The following is a 22273-nucleotide window of genomic DNA, read 5'->3' as shown; positions in this document are numbered from 1 at the left end:
ATGTGAACGTTCTAAACCAGCGCGTTCCACAGGATCCCACTCAAAAGCTGATTTAAATGGCCATTAATTTACAGCAATTGAACACCAAATTCCTTCCATTTGGCCTATAAATTAATGTAAATGAGATTTAAAAATCATGTTTTATTGTGAATTCTTTGTGAATGTTATTTGTACACTTAGACTATTTAAAAATGTTAATTTTTCTTATGCAATCTTCTTCTTTCGTGTGGCATGCACAGCTTAAAGTTGTAGGACAACTTGTTCTATTTGATCTTCTGTTTGTGCAAGTCTAGTTGATTGCATTAGTCGAAACAGGGCGGACCACGTGAAGGTTGCAATCTTCCACCCCTCTTAAGCAATGGATAGATGTTTAGATCTAGTAATTGGAGTTTGGCTGTCGATTGAGTGCAGCTGCAGGGAGCGACCGCGCCGGTCCGGAGGTTGGGAGAGAGAGAGAGGAGACACTGAGTAGTAATAGTAGGGAGATATTGTATTGGGGTATCGGCCGACGGCCTGTATAGGTCCGGTAAACGGTGCTCTGGCAATATTCCCTGCTGTTACAAAATGACAGGAGAGAGTGGGTCTAGTGGTATGGAAGCCAGTGGAGGAGAGGATAATGAAGGAAATGTTGAGAAGGAGTGGGAAACCGTGGGAACACGGGGTAGCCCCAGGAAGAGCAGCCGTAAAAGAAGGAAAAGCAATATTGGTGGATCGGAGAGTGAAGACAAGGAACCAGAAAAGGAACCAGAAAAGGAAATTTCGTTAAATGTAGTGGTGAGGTTTGAAGGAGGAGTAAAGAAGATAGAGCCAATGAAGCTGACAAAAATAATCAGAGCCCAGGTTGGGGAAGTAAAGTATGCAAGAGTGCTGGAAGATGGAAACATGCTAATAGGGTGCAACAGTGAGGCTCAAGTTGAAAAGGCAATGAAAATGAACAAGATTGACAAAATCAAAATAATCAAAGTAGTGAGAGTGGGAGAACGGAGGAGGGCAGGGTGTAAAGGGGTTATCTATGGAATCCCTCTCAAAGTCAATATGAGTGAACTGGTTCAGGAACTCAGAAAGAAATGTGAATTAATTATGAATGCCAAAAGAATGACCAAAGGAGCAAAGAAAGAGGAAACTGAGTCAGTCCTGCTTGAATTCAAGACAGAATCCCTTCCAAAAGTGGTCCATTTTGGATTCATGCAATATAGTGTAAGAGAGTACATACCCAAACCAATGAGGTGCTTCAAATGTCAGAAATTTGGGCATATAGCTAAAATGTGCAAGGGGGCGAGGAAATGCGCAAGGTGTAGTGGGGACCATGAATATGGTCAGTGTGGGGAGGGGGTCAGACCAAAGTGCTGTAATTGTGGAGGAGAGCATAGCGTGGCTTACTGGGGCTGTGAGGTGATGAAACGTGAAGCTGAAGTACAAAACATAAGAGTGAAGGAAAAGGTCTCCTATGCAGAGGCAGCAAAAAAGGCTGACCCTACAAAACAGATGAATGAAAGAAGGATCAGGAGGGAGCAAGATATGGGCATAATGGAAACAATAAAAGAAAAAGAAAAGAGTATATGGAAAGAAAAGAAAAACCTGGTTATATTTATAGCAGGAGTAATAAATGCGACAGCAGAAGTAAAATCCAAAACAGAAAGGATCCAAATCATTGTAAAGGCTGCAGTCCACCACTTGGGCATGGCAGGATTGAAGTGGGAGGAAATACATGATGGTCTCAGTATCCAGGCGAGCCAAGAGTCAACATGTGTGGGTTAATAATATTAATGTTAATCCTACAATGGAATGCAAGAAGCTTGTTAGCCAATGGGCAAGACTTTAAGCAATTCATAGACAGTAGGAAGGAAAAACCAGATGTCGTATGTATCCAGGAAACCTGGTTGAAACCAAGTTTAGATTTTGTTCTATATGATTATGTTGCAGTGAGATGTGATGGGGGAAATGGGGGAGGAGGGGGTTGTGCCACTTTCATTAAAAAAGGGATACCATACAAGGTATTAGGAATTGGGCAGGAACAGGAATATGTGGTAATAGAAGTGTGGTCTGAGAGGAGGAAAATAGTGGTAATAAATTACTATAATCCATGTAAGCGATTAGAGGTCAATAAGTTACAGGAAGTAGAAGGCCAGAGTAAATCTAATGTTATTTGGTGTGGGGACTTTAACGCACATAATACATTATGGGGCAGTGGAAAGTCAGATAATAATGGACAGGTAATTGAGGAATTATTAAATGATGGTAATCTAGTATGTCTAAATGATGGAAAGAAGACCAGGGTAGATGTTAGGACAGGGAAGGAGTCTGTGTTGGACCTTACACTTGTTTCTAATAGGATTGCTGCTAAATGTAACTGGGAAGTATATGAAAAGGGTACCATAGGAAGTGATCATCATCCTGTGCTATGCAAAATAAATATTACTTTAACTATGAGTAAAGAAAACAGAAGTGGACGATGGGTGTTTGGAAAGGCTAATTGGGAGAAATTTAAGGAGGAAAGTGATAGATATGTAAAACCGATACAAGAAGAGACAGATATAGAAAACTTTGAGAATAAATTGTCAGAAGGTATCAAAAGAGCAGCATTAGTTTCCATACCTAAAAGTAAAGGAAGATCAAAAAGGAAAGCTGTGCCATGGTGGGACAATAAATGTAAAGAGGCAGTGGTGAATAGAAACAGAGCATTCAGATTATTAAAAAGAACTCATAACTACCAACACATGATTAATTACAAACAGGCTCAGGCAATTGTAAGGAGGACTATAAGACAAACAAAAAGAGCATATTGGAGGAAGTATTGTGATTCAATTGGAAACACAACACAGGTAGGGGAGATATGGGGGATGATTAAAAAAATGGAAGGTGATAAAAGGGAGTGGAGTTATCCTATCCTAACAAATGGAGATCAAACTGTAGTCTCAAATAAAGACAAAGCAGAACTAATGGTTAACACTTTTAGTAGGGTTCACAGCTCCCACAACTTATCAGATGAAGGAAGAAGAGGTAGGGAAAGAACAAGAGAGGAAAATGTTGAGGCCTTACAAAGGAAAGGTATCACAGAGGACAAGTACAATATTCCATTTAATTTGGGGAAGCTAAAGAGAGCTCTGGCCAAGTGTAAGAACTCAGCCCCAGGGAAGGATGATATTTGCTACATAATGATAAAGCATCTAAGTGAGGAGGGACGCCAAAAGATACTTGCACTATATAACAAGGTGTGGGAAGAAGGGCGAATACCGGAGAGGTGGAAGGAAGCAATCATTGTGCCTATTAGGAAACCAGGGAAAGATGCAAGTAATCCAGTAAATTATAGACCTATAGCTTTAACAGCACACATGTGTAAACTGATGGAAAGAATGGTAAATGAAAGATTAATACATCTAATGGAAGAAAACGGTATAGTGGCTAATTATCAGAGTGGCTTTAGAAAAGGGAGAGGTACTAATGATCCAGTTCTGTGCTTGGTAGATGATATAAGGAAAGCACAAGTTAAAAAATAATCTGTAGTTACTGTATTTTTTGATGTAGAGAAGGCTTATGATATGTTGTGGAGAGAAGGTCTTCTAATAAAGCTGCATTTAATGGGAGTAGGAGGAAATATTTTTAACTGGATAATGGATTTTCTTAACGGTAGAAGTATCCAAGTTAAAATAGGGTCAGACATCTCTAGTAAATGTGTAGTCGAGAATGGAACTCCCCAAGGAAGTGCGATAAGCCCGATCCTATTCTCAATCATGATCAATGATATATTTGCAAACATTCAACCAGAGATGGGGCGATCGCTCTTTGCAGATGATGGCAGCCTATGGAGAAAGGGGAAGAATATAGATTTTATCGTGGGAAAAATGCAGCAGGTGGAAGTGGGGAGTGAAATGGGGTTTTAAATTCTCTATAGAGAAGACAAAGACAATGGTTTTCACAAGGAAGGAAATTAAAGAGGATGTCCAGTTAAAACTATACGGCAACAATTTGGAAAGAGTAAAAAATTTCCGTTTCCTGGGAGTCCATTTTGACTCCAGATTAACATGGAGGGTCCACATTACAAAAATAATTGGAAAATGCAAAAAAGCCATCAATGTAATGAGATGCTTAGCAGGTTTAGAGTGGGGAGCAGATATATTATCTCTTAAACATATCTATGTATCACTGATCAGATCCAGACTAGAGTATGGCAGTATAGCTTATGGATCAGCATCTAAGTCAGTGTTGTCCGAGTTGGACAAAGTCCAAGCGGAAGCTCTAAGAATCTGTATAGGTGTGCGGACGTCACCTGTATGTGCACTACAGGTGGAAACTGGGGAGATGCCGTTGAGACTGCGCCGCAGACAACTAATGGCTAATTACTGGCTAAGCCTTAAGGGTCATGGAGAGAACCACCCAACAAAACAGATAGTACAGGAGTGCTGGGAGAGAGGGGTGGCTCAGTCTGGAAGCTTCGGCTGGGTTGGAGGAGGTGTGGCAAGGGACATGGAAGTAGAGGACAAAGAGTTCTGCCCTGCAGTATTGTGGCCATCTGTCCCAATATGGTTACTAAACATCCCAAAAGTTGATCTGGAGATATGGGAGGCAAAAAGGAGGGAAAAAAATTCGGACCTAAAAACAGAATACCATAACCATATATATAATAGATACAGGGAACACCTCTTAATCTTCACAGATGGATCAAAGGACCCAGTAGCTGAAACAACAGGGGCAGCTGTGGTAGTGCAAGGGATGAATGTTGAGATTTGCAAAAGAACAAATAACTATTTGGCAGTGTATACAGTGGAACTGTACGCTATTTTGATGGCAGTTCGGTGGATAGAACAGGTGCAACCATGCAAAGTATTAATATGTAGCGACTCATTGTCTGCAATCCAGAGTATTGGGTCTGGTGCATCCCATAGGCGGCCTGACCTAGTGTATGAAATTCTACTACTATTAAGCCAAGTAACAAGGAAGGGCAGTGACGTGACTTTGTTGTGGGTCCCAGCACACATTGGTGTGCTAGGAAATGAAAAAGTGGATAAATTAGCAAAAGAGGCTGTTAAAAAAGAGAACATAGAGGTAAACTTACAATTATCCAAATCTGAAGGAAAACACATTGTGTGGAAGAAAATAAATCAGGAATGGCAACAATACTGGGAACAGGAGACAAAGGGGAGACACCTCTATTCGCTACAAAATAGAGTGGGCATTACAGCAAGAAGAGGGGGGAACAGGAGAGAACAGGTAGTATTAGCAAGATTGAGGATAGGACACACTCACCTGAACAGCACATTAAAAATGTTGGGAAAACACCCTACTGGGCTGTGTGAGGAATGCCATCAGCCGGAAACAGTTCAGCATGCTCTAGTTGCATGTAGAAGATATGAAACAGAAAGAAGAGTTTTGATCAGTGACATGAAGAAAATTGGAATGACAGATATATCAGAAAAGAACATTCTAGAGTATGGAGGGGAAGGAAAAGGAGTAAAGGTGTTGTTTAATTTCTTGAGGGCCTCTGGCCTTATAAAAAGGATATAATGTAAAGACATGAGGACTGTGGAGTGAAGCCAGAAGGTGGCAGCAATGCAACTTTGTGGATGCCGGCTGCCGTAAAACTCCAAAGAAGAAGAAGAAGAAGATCTAGTAATTGAAGTTTGGAATTAGCTACAATTGGGTAACTAACTAATTATATGCTTTAGTTTCAGGTCATCTAAGTAAGATTGTTTTATATTTGTTTCAGAATGCTTCAATCTATGATAACTGAAAATTTCATTCAGTTCTCTTAATTTTTAAGAAAGTTATGGGCTTTTGACTGTCCACGATCACAGCTTTTTTGTTATGTCCATAGAAAATCAATAGGGAACAAGATACTAATTTCCGAGTATGAAAATGGCCATAACTTTTTTAATACTTGAGATATGAAAGTGAATTAGGTGTCAAATTAAACTTCTTTTTATGCTTTATCTGATGGGATAAATTGCAGACTTGATTTTTAAAATCTCAAAATTTTGCAACATTGCTAGAAGGAGGGTCTCGACCAGAAACGTCACCTATTTCTTTTCTCTTGAGATGCTGCCTGACCAGTTGAGTTACTCCAGCTTTTTGTGTCTATCTTCGGCGTAAAACATCCAGCGTCTGCAGTTTCTTCCAACACATTATAGTGAAGATTGTGACTCTGTCTGAATGAGTTCCTCCAGCAGTTTGCTCAAAATTGCATAATCTGCGGTCTCCTTTAGTCCCAAAGTCCTGAGACGAGACCAGCCGTGTTGAGGTCCCTCACGACCCACCTGCTCTGCCCCCAGCTCCCTTCCCTTCGCGTCCGCTGCTCTGCTCCGCTCCTGGTCCTGGTCCCGGTCCCGGTCCCGTCCACTTCCGCACTCCTACTGGACTACGACTCCCAGGATGCGGCGGGGCTGCCCTTCCGGCGGCTGACGGCGCTGCGCGAGCTGTTGCCGAGGCCGAACATGGCGAGTAACCGCCACAGCTCGAGCCCGCAGCCTGGGCCTGCGAGCGGCGCCCCGTCCTCCGCCCCGGGCGGCAGCGGCAGCAGCAGCAGTAGCCGCGGGCCCGGCAAAGCGCCCGCCAGCGGCAACAAGAAGCGCCCGCTTCTCAACGGCCTGGTCAATTCGTACGAGGACAAGAGTAGCGACTTCGTGTGGTGAGTGAGGCCGGCAGAACGAGGCGGGGTCCGGCCCCGCTCCCTGACAACAACTCGCTGCTCTCCCGGCAGCCGACCCCTGGCACCCCGCCGCTCGGCCTGGGACGCCGGCCTCACGCCCACAGTTGCGCCGGGAAGCCCGGCGGCCCAGGTCTGATCCCTGGCGTAATCGCCACCCGGAGAGCCGATGGATGGAGGTTCTGGCCCCGACCTCGGTGTCGCGCATGCCGCTGTCACCGAGCGGTGTGGAGACGGCGGCGGCCGGCCTTTGGTGCAGATTGTCGGCGCGGTGGAGGGGGTTTGTGTGGATCAGCGGCGGGGTTGCGTACAGAGAACGGCCCGGGCGCTGTCCAAGTGTAGACAGTGGCCTGGACGCTGTCTGGGTGCAGACATGGGAACTAAACCGGCTCGGCGCTCAGGCTGGGACGACAGCAACAAGGGGGGTTGGCAAGGATATTTAGGAAAAAATGGGGAAACGTGGCCCTGAGAGGGGGCACCTTTGAGATGGGCCAGTGAATTTTCCAAGGCATGTTGAGCCGTTGGGTCTGTCACTATGTTGTACACCTGCAAACTGGTAAATGAAGATGGATCTCTTCTCCCTTGCTCCTCTGTGGAGAAAGTGACCAGTGACACTGAGCCTAGGGTAGTGGACAAAGGTCACGGTTCTTAAAGTTCCCTTTGCTCAGCTCATGCATAGTAACACTGACAGGTTCCTTGCAGCAGTACTTTTTACATTGAAAGACACAAAGTGCTGGAGTAACTCAGTGGGTCAGGCAGCATCCCTGATGAACATGGACAGATGACGGTCGCTACAGTGGGCATTGGCGATGACCCCTTCTTGGCTGTGTTGTGAACATTGTTCAGTGAATGTCACGACATCTGTGTAGATGTGTTTACACAATGGTCAGTGCTGCCATCTGTTTCATGTCCTGATAGTGAAAGAGTGACAGTACTAATTATTTAAGGCACTGTAACACTCAACATAATGAAGGGCAATTTATACCCTTAGGAACATTGATGTACCAATGGAGCTTGGGGTGCAAGTCCATAAGCTCTCTGAAAGTTGCAATGCAAGTGGATAGGGTGGAAATGAATATGTATGGAATTCTTCCTTTTGTTGATTGAGGGATTGAGTATAAATGCTGCTAAATTATGTTGTAGTTGTAGACAACTTTGGATAGGCCTCATTTGGAGTATTGTGTGCCGTTTTGGTCAACACATTGTACCAAGGATGTGGAGGCTTTGATTAAGGTGCAGGAGAATTTCATTAGTATGTTGCATGTTTTCTCAGGAGATTTGGATTGTCTAATATTACAGGACATAATTTTAAGATGAGAAGTGGTAAAGTTTAAAGGGGAATTGTGAGGCACGTTTCTTTTTCATAAGGTAATTAATTGCCTGGAATAAAATACTACTTTAAATGGCAACACTTAAGAAGCATTTTACCAGACACGTGAATGGGCAGGTGATGGAGGGATATAGGCCATGTGCAGACAGATTGGATTAGATTAGATTGCCATCATGGTTGTTGCAGATATTGTGGTCCAAATGGCCTGTTCCTGCGCTGTGCGCTATGTTCTAGTCCACCAACCAAGTACATTTCAATAATAATCTTACTTGATCTGTAGTCTTTTAGGCCTTGGTGATTCAAGTTTGTCCAGATATTTTTAAAGGTTGTGTTCGGATAGTTTACAGTCTTGCTTTAGAATGGTCCTATGCTTAGTAAAGACTCTTGCTTTAGAATGGTCCTATGCTGAGACGGTGGGCAGTAAAACTTTTTCTCATAACCCTGGAGTCATATAGTGAACGGCGCCCAATAGATTTATTATTGATCCAAATAAGATAGTAGATTGTGAGCTGGACCTCTTCCTGAGAGCCCATTTTAATAGCAAGGGTCTTGACCAGAAACATCACCCATTTCTTCTCTCCCGCGATGCTGCCTGTCCCGCTGAGTTATTCCAGCATTGTGTCTACACTGTAATTTGTGATTTGTTCAGTATTACCTTGTAACAGTTATAACTGATTGTTTTCTTATGGCGCGGTTGTGAATTGATGGTGAACAATGACTTTTACCTCAGCCGTTTTTATGTTCTTGTAAAATATTGGAATCGTACAGGTCAGGAATGGTCTCTTTCACACCATCCCATCCATTGCCAACTGTAATGCCTATCTACTATAATCCCACATACCCACACGAGGCAAAATATAATAGGGTGATTGAAAATCTGATTGAATGGTGCCTGAACATCAATCTTACTCTCAACATCAGCAAGACCAATGAGCTACTGTATGACTATAGAAGGGTAAATCCAGGGATCCACGCACCTATCTTCATCGACAGGTTGGCAATGTCAGCGAGAGAGTCAGCAACTTCCTAGGCACGCATTTCTGTGTAGATCTTTCCTGGGCCGAGCTGTCTGATACATCCATTAAAAAAAGCCCATCAAAGCTTTTACTGAGAAGATTTAGTACTTTGTTGAATATTCACGGTGTATGGTAGAGAGAATATTAATTGGTTGCATCACAACCTGGTTTGACAACCTGAACACCCAGAAACTAAGGAGATTATAGAGAATGGTAGCCTCAGCCCCGACCAGCACAAGTACTGACCTTTGTACCATCGAAAGGATCTATAGGAGGTGTTGCCTCAAAAAGGTAGCCAATATCAACAAAGACCCAAATCATATCGTCAGGATGTAAGCATGGGTATCTGAAAACCGTGACCACCAGGTTCAAGAATTGCTTCTTCCCAATAACCATTAGCCTCTTGAACATGCTGCACTTACCTTAACTATGAGCTTCTATGCACTTTTAGTTGCACTAAGGGCAAAGGTTTTTTTTCTTGCATGAGTATTGTTATTAATTTATTACATTTTTGTCTATTATTTGATATCTACGTGACCTATGTTTCCAGGCCTATTATGCTGCTGTAAGTAAGAATTTTGTTGTTCTATTGTCGGTATATATGATGATTAAACACTGTCAACTCTTGAGCTATTTCTCAAAAAGATCACTCGCTGGTACCTATGTAGAAGGTGGCTGACCCTTGTGTGCTGGTCATTATCACTTGCTACTTTGCTAATGTTGTAGGTTACTGTGCTAGAATTCAATAGGAAGATGGTAAGGAGACATCCTGGTATGATTTGTCTTGTTTGGTTTTTAGTTCAATTTCAAGTTCAAGTGAGTTTATTGTCTTGTGTCCCTGATAGGACAATGAAATTCTTGCTTTGCTTAAGCAGACAGAACATAGTAGGCATTTACTACAAAACAGATCAGTGTGTCCATATACCATTATATAAATATATACACACATGAATAAATAAACTGATAAAGTGCAAACAACAGATAATGGGTTATTAATGATCAGAGTTTTGTCCGAGCCAGGTTTAATAGCCTGATGGCTGTGAGGTAGTAGCTATTCCTGAACCTGGTCGTTGCAGTCTTCAGGCTCCTGTACCTTCTACCTGAAGGAAGCGGGGAGATGAGTGTGTGGCCAGGATGGTGTGGGTCTTTGATGATACTGCCAGCCTTTTTGTGGCAGCGACTGCGATAAATCCCCTCGATGGAAGGAAGGTCAGAGCCAATGATGGACTGGGCATTGTTTACTACTTTTTGTAGTCTTTTCCTCTCCAGGGCGCTCAAGTTGCCGAACCAAGCCACGATGCAACCGGTCAGCATGCTCTCTACTGTGCACCTGTAGCAGTTAGAGAGAGTCTTCCTTAACAAACCGGCTCTCCGTAATCTTCTCAGGAAGGAGAGGCGCTGATGTTTATGCTTATATGCTAGTCATTCAGTGTTGCATTTAAGCATCATAGATTTAAGAATCAGAGAGTGTTTCCATGTAAGTTTGCACTGTTAATAGTGGACAGTGACCATTGGTGCTGTGTGGAGAAGCTTGACAATGACAAAATAACCAGCAATGATACTTGCCATTTCATCCCTTGCCTATATTTAGAGAATGGGTTGTACCACTAACCATTATTTGGGTCTCGCTTCTCGTAGTGAATAATTACATAAACTGTCAGCCCATGGTCCTGTTGTGATAATGGATGTTCACAGATTCCATTTGGTCTTTTACAGTCCCATCTGTTTTGAGATGATTGAAGAGGCACACATGACAAAATGTGGTCACAGCTTTTGGTAAGTATTTTTCAAAACATGTTGTGGATAATCATCTTTTATCATTTTTTAAAACGTAGATATGAAATGAAGTAGGAAATTCATTGGAAGAAAAACCCCTCTAAATCTGCTGCAGTTGGAGTTAATAAATTCAAAGGAATTACCAAGAAGCGAAATAACTCTTTGCAGCTATTGAGATATCACGAGCATGACATTTATGTGTTTAACAGCAAATTTGCAGTTAATCTCCTTTGCAGGGGCCTGAATTTATTATTGTTGCTGTCAAATGATAAACGGTTCGTTATGCTATGCAAAATAAGTGTTCTATTAAAACGGGACTGAATTGTGCATGAACCAACTTTTGACAACACTTAATCTTTAAAAGCTAAACAATATTTTTACTTTGCACATTGTTGCTTCAATCTCTCTATATGAATCTAGCATTTCTGATTTACCACAGTGATTTGAATGTAAAGGTCCATGTATCGTTGCATGCAGAATTTGCCCCTTTTGAACCAATTGAACATCATGTCCAGAGATATGCTTGTTGATTCAAAGGGATAATGTGCATAGACAATAATTCTATTTCCAGTCTTGCCAATGGGAAGGCAACAGTTAGAAACTGGAGAACTCTTTCCATAAAATTAGCAAATTCCTTTTGCTCAAGTTCCAGGAACTTATTGGACTTCACTGAAATGGGGTCTCAAGTATCAAATCACCTCCATGACTTGGCTGAAGCTGCTCATTCGACTGTTTTATCAATGACTTATCAAAAGGTTAGAAGTAGAGTTGATTGCTGATAATTAAATGATATTCAACTCTATTTGAAATTGTTCAGAAAATGAAGCAGAGTATACATGTGTGCAACAAGATTTAGACAGTGTAGCAAGATTTGCGCAATAAGTGACAAGTAGAATTAACATCACATGAGAGATTCTAACCAACTGTCTTTGACATTCAATAGCATGACGATCTGAGATCAATATTGACAATGACAAAATAACCAGCAATGATACTTGCCAGTATTGTAGGAGTCGCCGTTGACCAGAATCTCAGCTGGATTACCCATATAATGGCAAAAAGAGAAGGTCAGAGGCTGAGTATCGTATGGTAATTCACTCTCCACCCGATTGCCCAAAACTTTCCATGAGCCACGCTTAAGAAGTTTGCTATCATCACATTCAAGCAGCCCTGTTGATTGGCACCCCATCCATTCTGAACATTCATTCCCTACACTAACACCAATGGCTTTTGTGTGTATTATCTGCAAAATGCACCGCAGTTCTAGGTTGCTCTTAGTATTTTCCAAGTCCACAGCCTCTATTAGGCAAGGATGGCAAGCTTAGGGATTCACCACCATCTGCAGATTAGCAATTTATATACCATTCTAAACTAGAGATGTATTATCATTCCCTCTTTACCTCTGTTTAAATCTTGGAAATTGCTATTCAATAGCACTATGGAAGCATCTTCACCAGATGTAACTGTAGCGATTCAAGCGGGGAACTTACCACCACCTTCTCAAGGACTATTAGGGATGAACAATAAATGGTGGTCTTCTCATCAAAGCCCCTTTAAAATCTAGCATTTTGATGGGTCTTTTAAAGGAGTGAAGAAACACTATAGCAAGTGTGTTTAATAATAATTATATGCTACTGTCCTCTACAAGAGCAGCAATTTCAACTGCTTTTTCATTCTGTCTCATGCCAACCCAATTTGACATGCTCAGAATTGAAGTGGACCCCACAAGCGAATAATCCATCATTATCTTCCTTCCCACTTCCTTAATATTTTTGTTCACATGAGCAAATCTCTTTATATACATATTGTGGCTAATTGCATCAATGTTATGTCCTGACATAAACCTAGATAATGTTTGAAAATGGCTTCCCTTTAAAAGAAACTTGCGCCTTTTGTATATCCCACCACTTTCCCCACCACATTGTCCTGGTTGTGATGAGACTTGTAGCAATCAATTATATAGTGGTTCCTTCCCCTACTCTTATGATACTTCTTCCTCCTCATTTAAAATTCAAGTTATTGAACACCTGCTAAAGTATCATAATTTTCTCAATGAGATACTTTCACTGGTCTTTGCAGCAGATTACTTCTCATTTTCAGTAATAGAAAACCTCATCTCAGTTTATTTTGCCATCTTTTGGGAGATAATGTTGCAGTTATATAAGACGTTGGTGAGGCTGTATTTAGAATATTGTTCAGTTCTGGGCACTATGTTATAGGAGAAATGTTGTCAAGCTGGAGAGGATACAGAGAAGATTTATAAGGATGTTGCCAGGACTGGAGGGTCTGAGCTATAGGGAGAGGTTAAGCAGGCTGGGACTCTATTTTTCTTGGAGCACAAGAGGACGAGGGGTGATCTTATAGATGTGTATAAAATCATGAGAGGAATAGATTGGGTAGATGCACAGTCTCTTGCCCAGAGTAGGTGAATCGAGGACCAGAGGACATGGGTTCAAGGTGAAGGGGAAAAGATTTAATAAGAATCTGAGAGGTTACTTTTTCACACAAAGGGTGGTGGGTGTATGGAATGAGGTAGAGGAGGTAGTTGAGGCAGCGACTATCGCAACTTTAAGAAACAGATAGGTACATGGATAGGACAGGTTTGGAGGGATGTGGCCAAAGGTAGGCAGGTGTGACTAATGTAGCTGGGACACGTTGGCCGGTGTGGGCAAGTTGAACCAAAGTGCCTGTTTCCACGCTGTATCACTCTATGACTATTTTTAATTTTATGCTCTCGGCTTCCTGAAACCATATTCTTGGCTGTTTACTGGATATTTGTGTTCCCATTGCATCTGTCACAGACAATGAATCCACTGATCACTGTCTTGCATTGGTCTCAACCAATACTTTCCTTCATCTCAATGTTCTTTCTGTATATATCTCGGAAAATATTCTCTATTCTCTCACAAGAGAAATGCCAAAAAATTTACCTTTGCGACTCTTTTTAAGCTACCCATGTGCCGAATTCCTCTCTATACTCATCCTTGTATTCCCTTGACCTTTTTAAGATCATTACAGTCTCTTATTTTGGAATTTCTCCGTCAAGGCCCTTACCCCCAATTTCCTTGCATCTGACAAAGTACACAAGCTTGACCTCTAAAGATAGACGAATGGTTCAGCCATTCAGTGCCCAATCTGAGCATTTACTGCCAGAACTGATCATTATTGTGGGAATATCCTGGAGTAAACATAGAAACAGAAACATAGAAAATAGGTGCAGGAGTAGGCCATTCGGCCCATCGAGCCTGCACCGCCATTCGATATGATCATGGCTGATCATCCAACTCAGTATCCCATCCCTGCCTTCTCTCCATACCCCCTGATCCCTTTAGCCACAAGGGCCACATCTAACTCCCTCTTAAATATAGCCAATGAACTGGCCTCAACTACCTTCTGTGGCAGAGAATTCCACAGATTCACCACTCTCTGTGTAAAAAATGATTTTCTCATCTCGGTCCTAAAAGACTTACCTCTTATCCTTAAACTATGACCCCTAGTTCTGGACTTCCCCAACATTGGGAATAATCTTCCTGCATCTAGCCTGTCCAACCCCTTAAGGAGTACAAGCATAACTCCTAGGCTCGTTTACTTAGGTAAATAATTTTCTAAAAACCCTTATGTGATGAACTCAAGGATCACACTGTCAAAAGGATTACCATCTTAGATGTTTCCCCTTCTGCAAGCTCATTAGCCCAATCTTCATTCGTTTCCTCCTCGTCCTAGTCCAGAATTTGTTGGTTTCTCTTAAATAAAGAAAGCCCATCAATGTCTTACTTCCTTAGTAGATTGAAGAGATTCAGTATGTTACTGAATACTCTCTTGAACTTCTACAGGTATACGGTAGAGGCAATATTAGCTGGTTGCATCACCGCCTGGTTCAGCAACTTGAAAGCTCAGAACGAAAGAGATTACAAAAAGTGGTGAACACTGCCCAGTCCATTACAGGCACTGACCTCCCTACCATTGCAAGGATCTACAGGAGGTTCTGCCTCAAAAAGGCAACCTGCACCATCAAGGACCCACACCACCCTAGCCACACTCTCATTTTACTTTTGTCATCCGGAAGAGGGTATAGGAACCTGAAAACTAACATCTAGATTCAGAAACAACTTCTTCTCAACAATCGTCAGGTTATTGAATGCCAGGCCCGTCAATCAAGTCCCTCCATGGCTTCACATCCACACCCTACTGTAATCTCTTCCATTGCTGCAGCCCTCATGTTGTATCTTCTAATTCCGATCTTTTTAATATTCTGCAGTGAACTTATCCATTGGCTGTGCTAGCTGCCAAGACTGAAATTTGCCCCAAAACCATTAAATCTTAACATCTCTTCCTTTTTCCCCTTAAGATGCTCAAATTCTGATCCGTTTACTTTTTATAGCCAATCCTAGATATGTTGTGACTGGTGACCACGTTTTATTTGCTGAGTATTTCCAGGATTTTCTGTTTTTTATTTTAAATTAGCAGCTTTTGTGGTTTTCTTGATATTCGTTTAATTGCAAGCCATCCAATGAAGTGCTTTGAGACACTTAACTTTGAACATGCTCTTTTTAATACAGTCATTGGAGAGAGGTAAAACAATAGGTTGAATGTATTTAAAAAAAATATTTACCTTTCACGATACGGGCATCGCTTGGCAAGGCTGGTATTGCCAATTGGCCTTGAGGAAATGGAGCTCGTGCTCTCCTTCAATCCTCCTGAAGAAGTTCTACTGAGTAGAGTAGAGTTCCAGAATATTCTGTATTTTCCACAACATAAAGTTGGGGGAGGGTGGGGGGCGGTGTATTAAGACCATAGAGTTCTGCTGGCATTAATCTGATTCCTCAAATTATTTCCCAGTAACCTGTTCTCTCTCACATGCTGTTCAAGAAGGAACTGCAGATGCTGGAAGATCGAAGGTACACAAAAATGCTGGAGAAACTCAGCGTTTGCAGCAGCATCTATGGAGCGAAGGAAACAGGCGACGTTTCGGGCCGAAACCCTTCTTCAGACTGAAGAAGGGTTTTGGCCCGAAACGTCGCCTATTTCCTTCGCTCCATAGATGCTGCTGCACCCGCTGAGTTTCTCCAGCATTTTTGTGAACCCTCTCTCACATGCTTCTTGATTTCCCGTGATTTGCCTGCCACCCACTGAAACTAGAAGACATTTATTAAAGTAGTCCATTAGAGTTTCTTTGGCATGTGAGATGAAACCAGACAGAGCACATGGGGGGCAACCTGTGGCCACGGAGAAAATCATGCAAATACCACAGCACCTGACAGCCCCTGAGGTCAGGATTGAACCAGGAGCACTGGATCTGTGAGGCAGCATTGCTAACTACTGCACTACACAGGAGTGTAAGTGCACTGTATTTTATTGTCACTATATGGGGCAGTCACTGTTCACTAGAGGTGATTAGAATGAATGTTTCAAGTGGTAGGTGGGGGGTGGGTGCTCAATTAGACAGTTGTTTTCTCCTATATTGGGGCTTCAGGGCTCCCATGTTAAATGGTTAATGTACTGGAGATTAATCTCCATACATAGCAATAGAAGGTGGTGAGGGGTCAAACAAGGAATAAGCTGAGAGACTACTGTCATATGGGCTAATTATTTGAATTATGGTAACAATTTAATGAATGATTTAGATTTGAATACAAAATAATTTCTAACTTCACAAATGACATAGTCATACACCATGGAAATGGGCCCTTTGACCCACTTTGTTCATACCAACCATCCAGGTTTTTACCAATCCCAATCACCAGCCCTTGATACATAGTCTTCTATGCCTTGATGATACATGCCCTTCTACAGTGCCCTCCATAATGTTTGGGACAAAGACCCATCATTTATTTACTTTCCTCCGTACTCCACGATTTAAGATTTGTAATTTAAAAAAATCACAACTTTGTAGTTAAAGTGCACATTGTCAGATTTTAATAAAGGCCATTTTTATACATTTTGGTTTCACCATGTAGAAATTTCTGCTATGTTTATGCATAGTTCCCCTATTTCAAGGCACCATAATGTTTGGGACACGGCAATGTCTTGTAAATGAAAGTAGTCATGTTTAGTATTTTGTTGTATATCCTTTGCATACAATGACTGCTTGAAGTCTGCGATTCATGGACATTACCAGTTGCTGGGTGTCTTCTCTAATGATGCTCTACCAGGCCTGTATTGCAGCCATCTTTAGCTTATGCTTGTTTTAGGGCTAGTCCCCTTCATTTTGCTCTTCAGCATATAAAAGGTATGCTCAATTGGGTTCAGATCGGGTGATTGACTTGGCCACAAGAATTGACCATTTTTAGCTTTGAAATACTCCTTTGTTGCTTTAGCAGTATGTTTGGGATCATTGTCTTGCTGTAGAATGAACCGCCGGCCAATGAGTTTTGAGGCATTTGTTTGATCTTGAACTGATAGGATGTGTCTATACACTTCAGAATTCATTATTCCACTACCATCAGCAGTTGTATCATCAATGAAGATAAGTGAGCCGGTACCTTCAGCAGCCATACATGCCCAGACCATAACACCCCCACCACCGTGTTTCACAGATGATGTGGTATGCTTTGGATCTTGGGCAGTTTCTCCATACTTTGCTCTTGCCATCTCTCTGATATAAGTTAATCTTTGTCTCATCTGTCCACAAGACCTTTTTCCAGAACTGTGGTTGCTCTTTTAAATACTTCTCGGCAAACTGTAACCTGTCATCCTATTTTTGCGACTAACCAGTGGTTTGCATCTTGCAGTGTAGCCTCTGTATTTCTGTTCATGAAGTCTTCTGCGGACAGTGGTCAGTGACAAATCCACACCTGACTCATGAAGAGTGTTTCTGATCTGTCGGACAGGTGTTTGGGGTTTTTTCTTTATTATAGAGAGAATTCTTCTGTCATCAGCTGTGGAGGTCTTCCTTGGCCTGCCAGTCCCTTTGCGATTAGTAAGCTCACCAGTGCTCTCTTTCTTCTTAATGATGTTCCATGCAGTTGATTTTGGTAAGCCTAAGATTTGGCTGATGTCTCTAACAGCTTTATTCTTGTTTCTCAGTCTCATTATGGCTTCTTTGACTTTCATTGGCACAACTTTGGTCCTCATGTTGATAAACAGCAATAAAAGTTTCCAAAGGTGATGGAAAGACTGGACGAAAGACTAGGTGCTGAGAACTCTTATACCTGCAATTAGGAGGCAATTAAATACAGCTGAGTAGTTACAAACACCCGTGAAGCCATGTCTCCCAAACATTATGGTGCCCTGAAATGTGGGTGGGGGCTATGTATAAACACAGCTTGTAATTTCTATATGGTGAAACCAAAATGTATAAAAATACCCTTTAATAAAATCTGACAATGTGCACTTTAACCACATGTTTTTTTTTCTATTACAAATCTCAAATTGTAGAGTATAGAGGCAAATAAATAAATGAATGATGGGTCTGTCCCAAACATTATGGAGGGCACTGTAGATGCTACTTAAATGTTGTGGCAGTACCTACCTCTTCCACCAACTTGGATAATGTATTCCAGATTCTAGCTAATCTGTGGGTGAAAAGGTTCCCCCTCAACCTCATCTGCTCAGATGAAAACACGCCCACCCGATCCAGTGCTTCTTACACCTGAAACTCTTCAGTAATGCCAACATCCTGGTGAATCTCCCTTGTATCGTCTCATGTCCAACCACATCCTTCTTATAGTGTGTCACATTGAATGGTACCCCAGCTGTGACCTTGCTAATGTTTTTCAGCATTGCAGCATAACCTCCCTGCTCTTGTATTCTTTGCGCAGCTATTCAAAGCAAATATCCCCGATATCTTAACACCTTATCCACCTGCATTGCCATCTTGGATGTTCAGGTTTTTCAGTCCCTCACTGTTCCCTAAGGCCCAGTCATTCATGATGTATGTCCAACCCTTATTAGTCCTCCCAAAATGCATGACTTCAATTATCAGGGTTAGATTCCATCTGCCATTTACTCATTTTATCAACTGGTCATTATTATCCTACAGTCGACGTGTCCTCACTTTCAAAAATACCATTGATTTTTCATGTCAACTGCAATTTACAGATTATACCTCTTATTTTGTATCGAAATTATGAATGTATATAACCAAAATATTTTGTTACCGCTCTGAAATGTTCAATGAGTTTGCTCAAATGGGATCTGCCTCTACAAAACAATTCTGATTTAGCTCTGTGTTTCCAAGTGTACTAATCCTATGCCTCAGGATTTTTACCAATAACTTCCCTACCACTGATGTTAGACTCACATTTCTGTAATTACCTGGCTTATCCCGGCTGCTCTTTTTAGATGATGGTACCACATTTACTGTCTTCTAGTCATTGATAAATTACTTGCAGGTAGTGATGATTTAAAAATCTCTTTTGGGGCCTATTTTGCCTTTGTCCCTTCCTTGCTTTCCATAGCTACCTGGGATATATTTCATTGGACTCTGAAGATTTGTCCACCTTTATTCAATTCCTCCTTTATAATGATAGTAAGTACCAGAATTTCACTCCTGGAATTATCCATGCACAATGCTCTTCTCCTTAGCGAATATAGATGGAAGTGTTTCTTTAAGACCTGACATGTATTTGTGGCTTCATTCACAACTTTTAGTTCCTAGAGAATCCTACTTTTCCTGGTTCCCCTTCAAATATTTTTAATTGCTTTGGCATTTTCCTTACTCTTGCCTGCCAGTGTAATTTCAGTCCCCTCTTTGCCATGCTAATTTTCTTAAGTGCCAACTCCTCTGCTTTTTATGTTCCTGAATGACCTCTGATTTTAGTTCCCTAAACTTGTCACACGTTTCCTTTTGCCCAGACTCCTAAATCCCTTGTCATCTCGAGTTCCTTGGACTTTGCACCTTTCACCCTTGTCAGAACATATTTTTCCTGGAGGTCTCATTACTTTACTTTTGAATAAAACTACTTGTCAGATGGAGATCTGTCCGCTCCAAACCTACATTTTCCGGGTCTTGCCTTACAATGGATTTTAAGTTCTCTTTCTGGACCATCCATGTCAGTCTCCTTACCCACCTTGAAGTTTAGGGTTATGTTCACTATGCCAAAAATACTCCCCCTTGATACTTCAATCATTTACCCAACTACATTTCTTAAATTAGGTCCACTACTGTCCCTTCTACAGTAGGACAATCTAGGTCCTGTTTGGAGGAATAGTCAGATTAGACGATGTGCTTAATAACAAACAAAAGAGCACTTCAGTGAATGTTTAATAATAAATGGAGTAAGATGAAATATGCTTATTTAGGTCAAGAATAAATATTCTAACTTGCTGCCTGGTCTTTCCACAGCTATAAATGTATTCGACAGAGCCTTGAAGTCAGTAACCGATGCCCAAAGTGTAACTATGTGATTGATAATGTTGATCAGCTATACCCTAACTTTCTAGGTAAGTTCCCAGTTGTAAGCTAAAATTGGTATAGTATCATTGAAGCTGATCCTTCTGGTCAATAAAATGATATTTGTTTATCATCCAAGCACAGTATACAGGGAATGCAGACACTCCTCGATTTACGTAAGGGTTGCGTTTCGTAAACCCTTGTGTAAGTCAGATTTACGCAAGTCGGAATCACCTTAAAACTGGGTAGAGACAAAGAACTGTAGATGCCGACTAATACACAAAACAACTGAATCTGTCTAAAGAAGGGTCCCGATCCGAAAGGTCGCATCCATGTTCTCCAAAGATGCTGCCTGACCTACTGAGTTACTCCAGCAATTTGTGTCATTTCACCTTAAAACTAGGCGCCAATGGCGCTGGTCTGCACCAGTGAACCGTTCCTCACCCACCAGTTGCTGCACCGTCAGGCAGATGTGGCTGTTTTTACGGGGAGTTGCTCACCACCATTGCCCTTGCTCTCTGTTGCCCTCCTGGTGTCGCAACGACAATGGCTGAAAACTGGAAGGGCGGCCTGCCTGGGCAACGCTTTTATATCTATGAAGTAGGCGGGAGCCCCTCGCCATCCTCCTGTTTGCAATTATGTAAACAATTCACAATGAATGGTCCTGTTTCGTGAATTATTGTGAATTGTTTACGTAATGGCGAGTTTACGTAAGTCACCTATTACGAACGTCAGGGAGTGCCTGTATTGCAGGTACTAGGCATCTTGGAAAGATTTGGCCAACATGAGATGGCTGCAAGGATTCTTCATCAAATTGATTCTGAATAATTGTAGAAGCCAAGGTGTAATGGCATTCAAAATCTGTGGGATACATTTGACAATCCTGAATTTATATCAGTATGATCGTTTATTCTGACCATTCTAAAGAACGTGAAGTCTGCTGGAGTCTCGTCCTATCTTTCCTCTAAAATTAAGTATATCTCTTTATTCCTTTCTTTATGATTATCCAGACTCTCTTTAAATGCACCCATATCATTTGCTTCAACAACTTATGGTAATGAGTTCCACATTTCCGCCACTCTTTGAAAATAAATTTCCTCTGTATTCTATCTTGGATTTCAAAAGGTTGAGCAAATATTGAACTGTAACCTAAACATAAAGTTATATGAAATACTAATAATCTTCAGTTTGATCTATGCCACGTTCCACTAGGAATTTTTGATCACCAGAGGGAGCTTCAGTCTGCATTCAATCTACACTGCACATTTTAGTAATAGAAAATGTATAATAGAGGATGTCATTTGACCCGGTGTGCCTTTGCCAATTGATCTGATCAAGAGCTGCCCAATCAGACCTGCACCTTCCAGCACTGAGTCCATTAGTCTTGCAGGCCATGGCTCCTCAAAAATGCATTCAGGTTTTGTTTAAATATGGAGCAAGAAATACAACGTTGGAAGAACTCAGTGAGTTAAGCAAGTTGTGTGGAGGCAGAGGAATGGTCATACCCCCCCCCCCCCCCTCCATCAAGACTGAGAGTGCAGAGAGGATATTGCCAATATAAGTGGCAAGGGAGAAAGAGGCTGGTAGGGAATTGATGAGAGCACATGGGAGAGAGAGAGATTAAACACATGGAGCTGTGTGGGGAAAGGAAGTTGATGGTGGAACCAGATAAGGGAAGGATGATGAACAGATAGAAACTGGTGGGGAGGTAGAAAAGGTAAATAAAGAGAAAATAAACCCTGATATACATGTGTGTGGGTGATGGGCAGGTGCTGTTTAAATATGATGGTGTTTCTATCTCCACTATGTATTCAGGCAGTGAGTTCAATTCCCCACCACCTCTAGGAAACTTGCCTCATCTGCTCTCTAATCTTTCTTCCAATTAGTTTAAATCCATAGCCTCGGCTCTGCTGAAGGGCATAGGTGATATATGTTTAAATAAAACTGCAGTTGTTTGAAATGTTAAATAAAAATCAAAAATGCTGGAAGCACTTAGCAGGTCAGGCAGCATCTACGAAAAATAGGATGGAGTTAATGTTTTGGGTCAGAGACACGTTTTCAGAACTCTTCCTTCCAGTTAATTCTATCTTAGCTCCTTATAATATACTCAGCCTTAGTTCAAAGGAAAACAGTTATATCTTCTCCATTTACAACGGACTTTTGTCTGGTGTTAAAGA

At 41.6% G+C, this 22273-nt stretch overlaps 1 protein-coding gene across 1 annotated transcript in view; it reads left to right on the top strand.

Moving 5' to 3' along the window:
* Positions 1 to 6400: 6400 nt before the first annotated feature.
* Positions 6401 to 22273, top strand: part of cop1 (COP1 E3 ubiquitin ligase) — a 54701-nt gene continuing 38828 nt past the window's right edge. Inside the window, exons 1-3 of the mRNA XM_033028310.1 lie at positions 6401 to 6622; positions 10703 to 10762; positions 20049 to 20146. Of these exons, the coding sequence (XP_032884201.1) occupies positions 6429 to 6622; positions 10703 to 10762; positions 20049 to 20146 (352 nt within the window). The 5' untranslated portion in view covers positions 6401 to 6428. The remainder of the gene's footprint in view (positions 6623 to 10702; positions 10763 to 20048; positions 20147 to 22273) is intronic.

Source organism: Amblyraja radiata, chromosome 10, assembly GCF_010909765.2.
Source record: "Amblyraja radiata isolate CabotCenter1 chromosome 10, sAmbRad1.1.pri, whole genome shotgun sequence".
Classification (NCBI taxonomy): domain Eukaryota; kingdom Metazoa; phylum Chordata; class Chondrichthyes; order Rajiformes; family Rajidae; genus Amblyraja; species Amblyraja radiata.
Note: the sequence above shows the minus strand (reverse complement) of the source record. Positions and strands in the feature narration are given on the sequence as shown.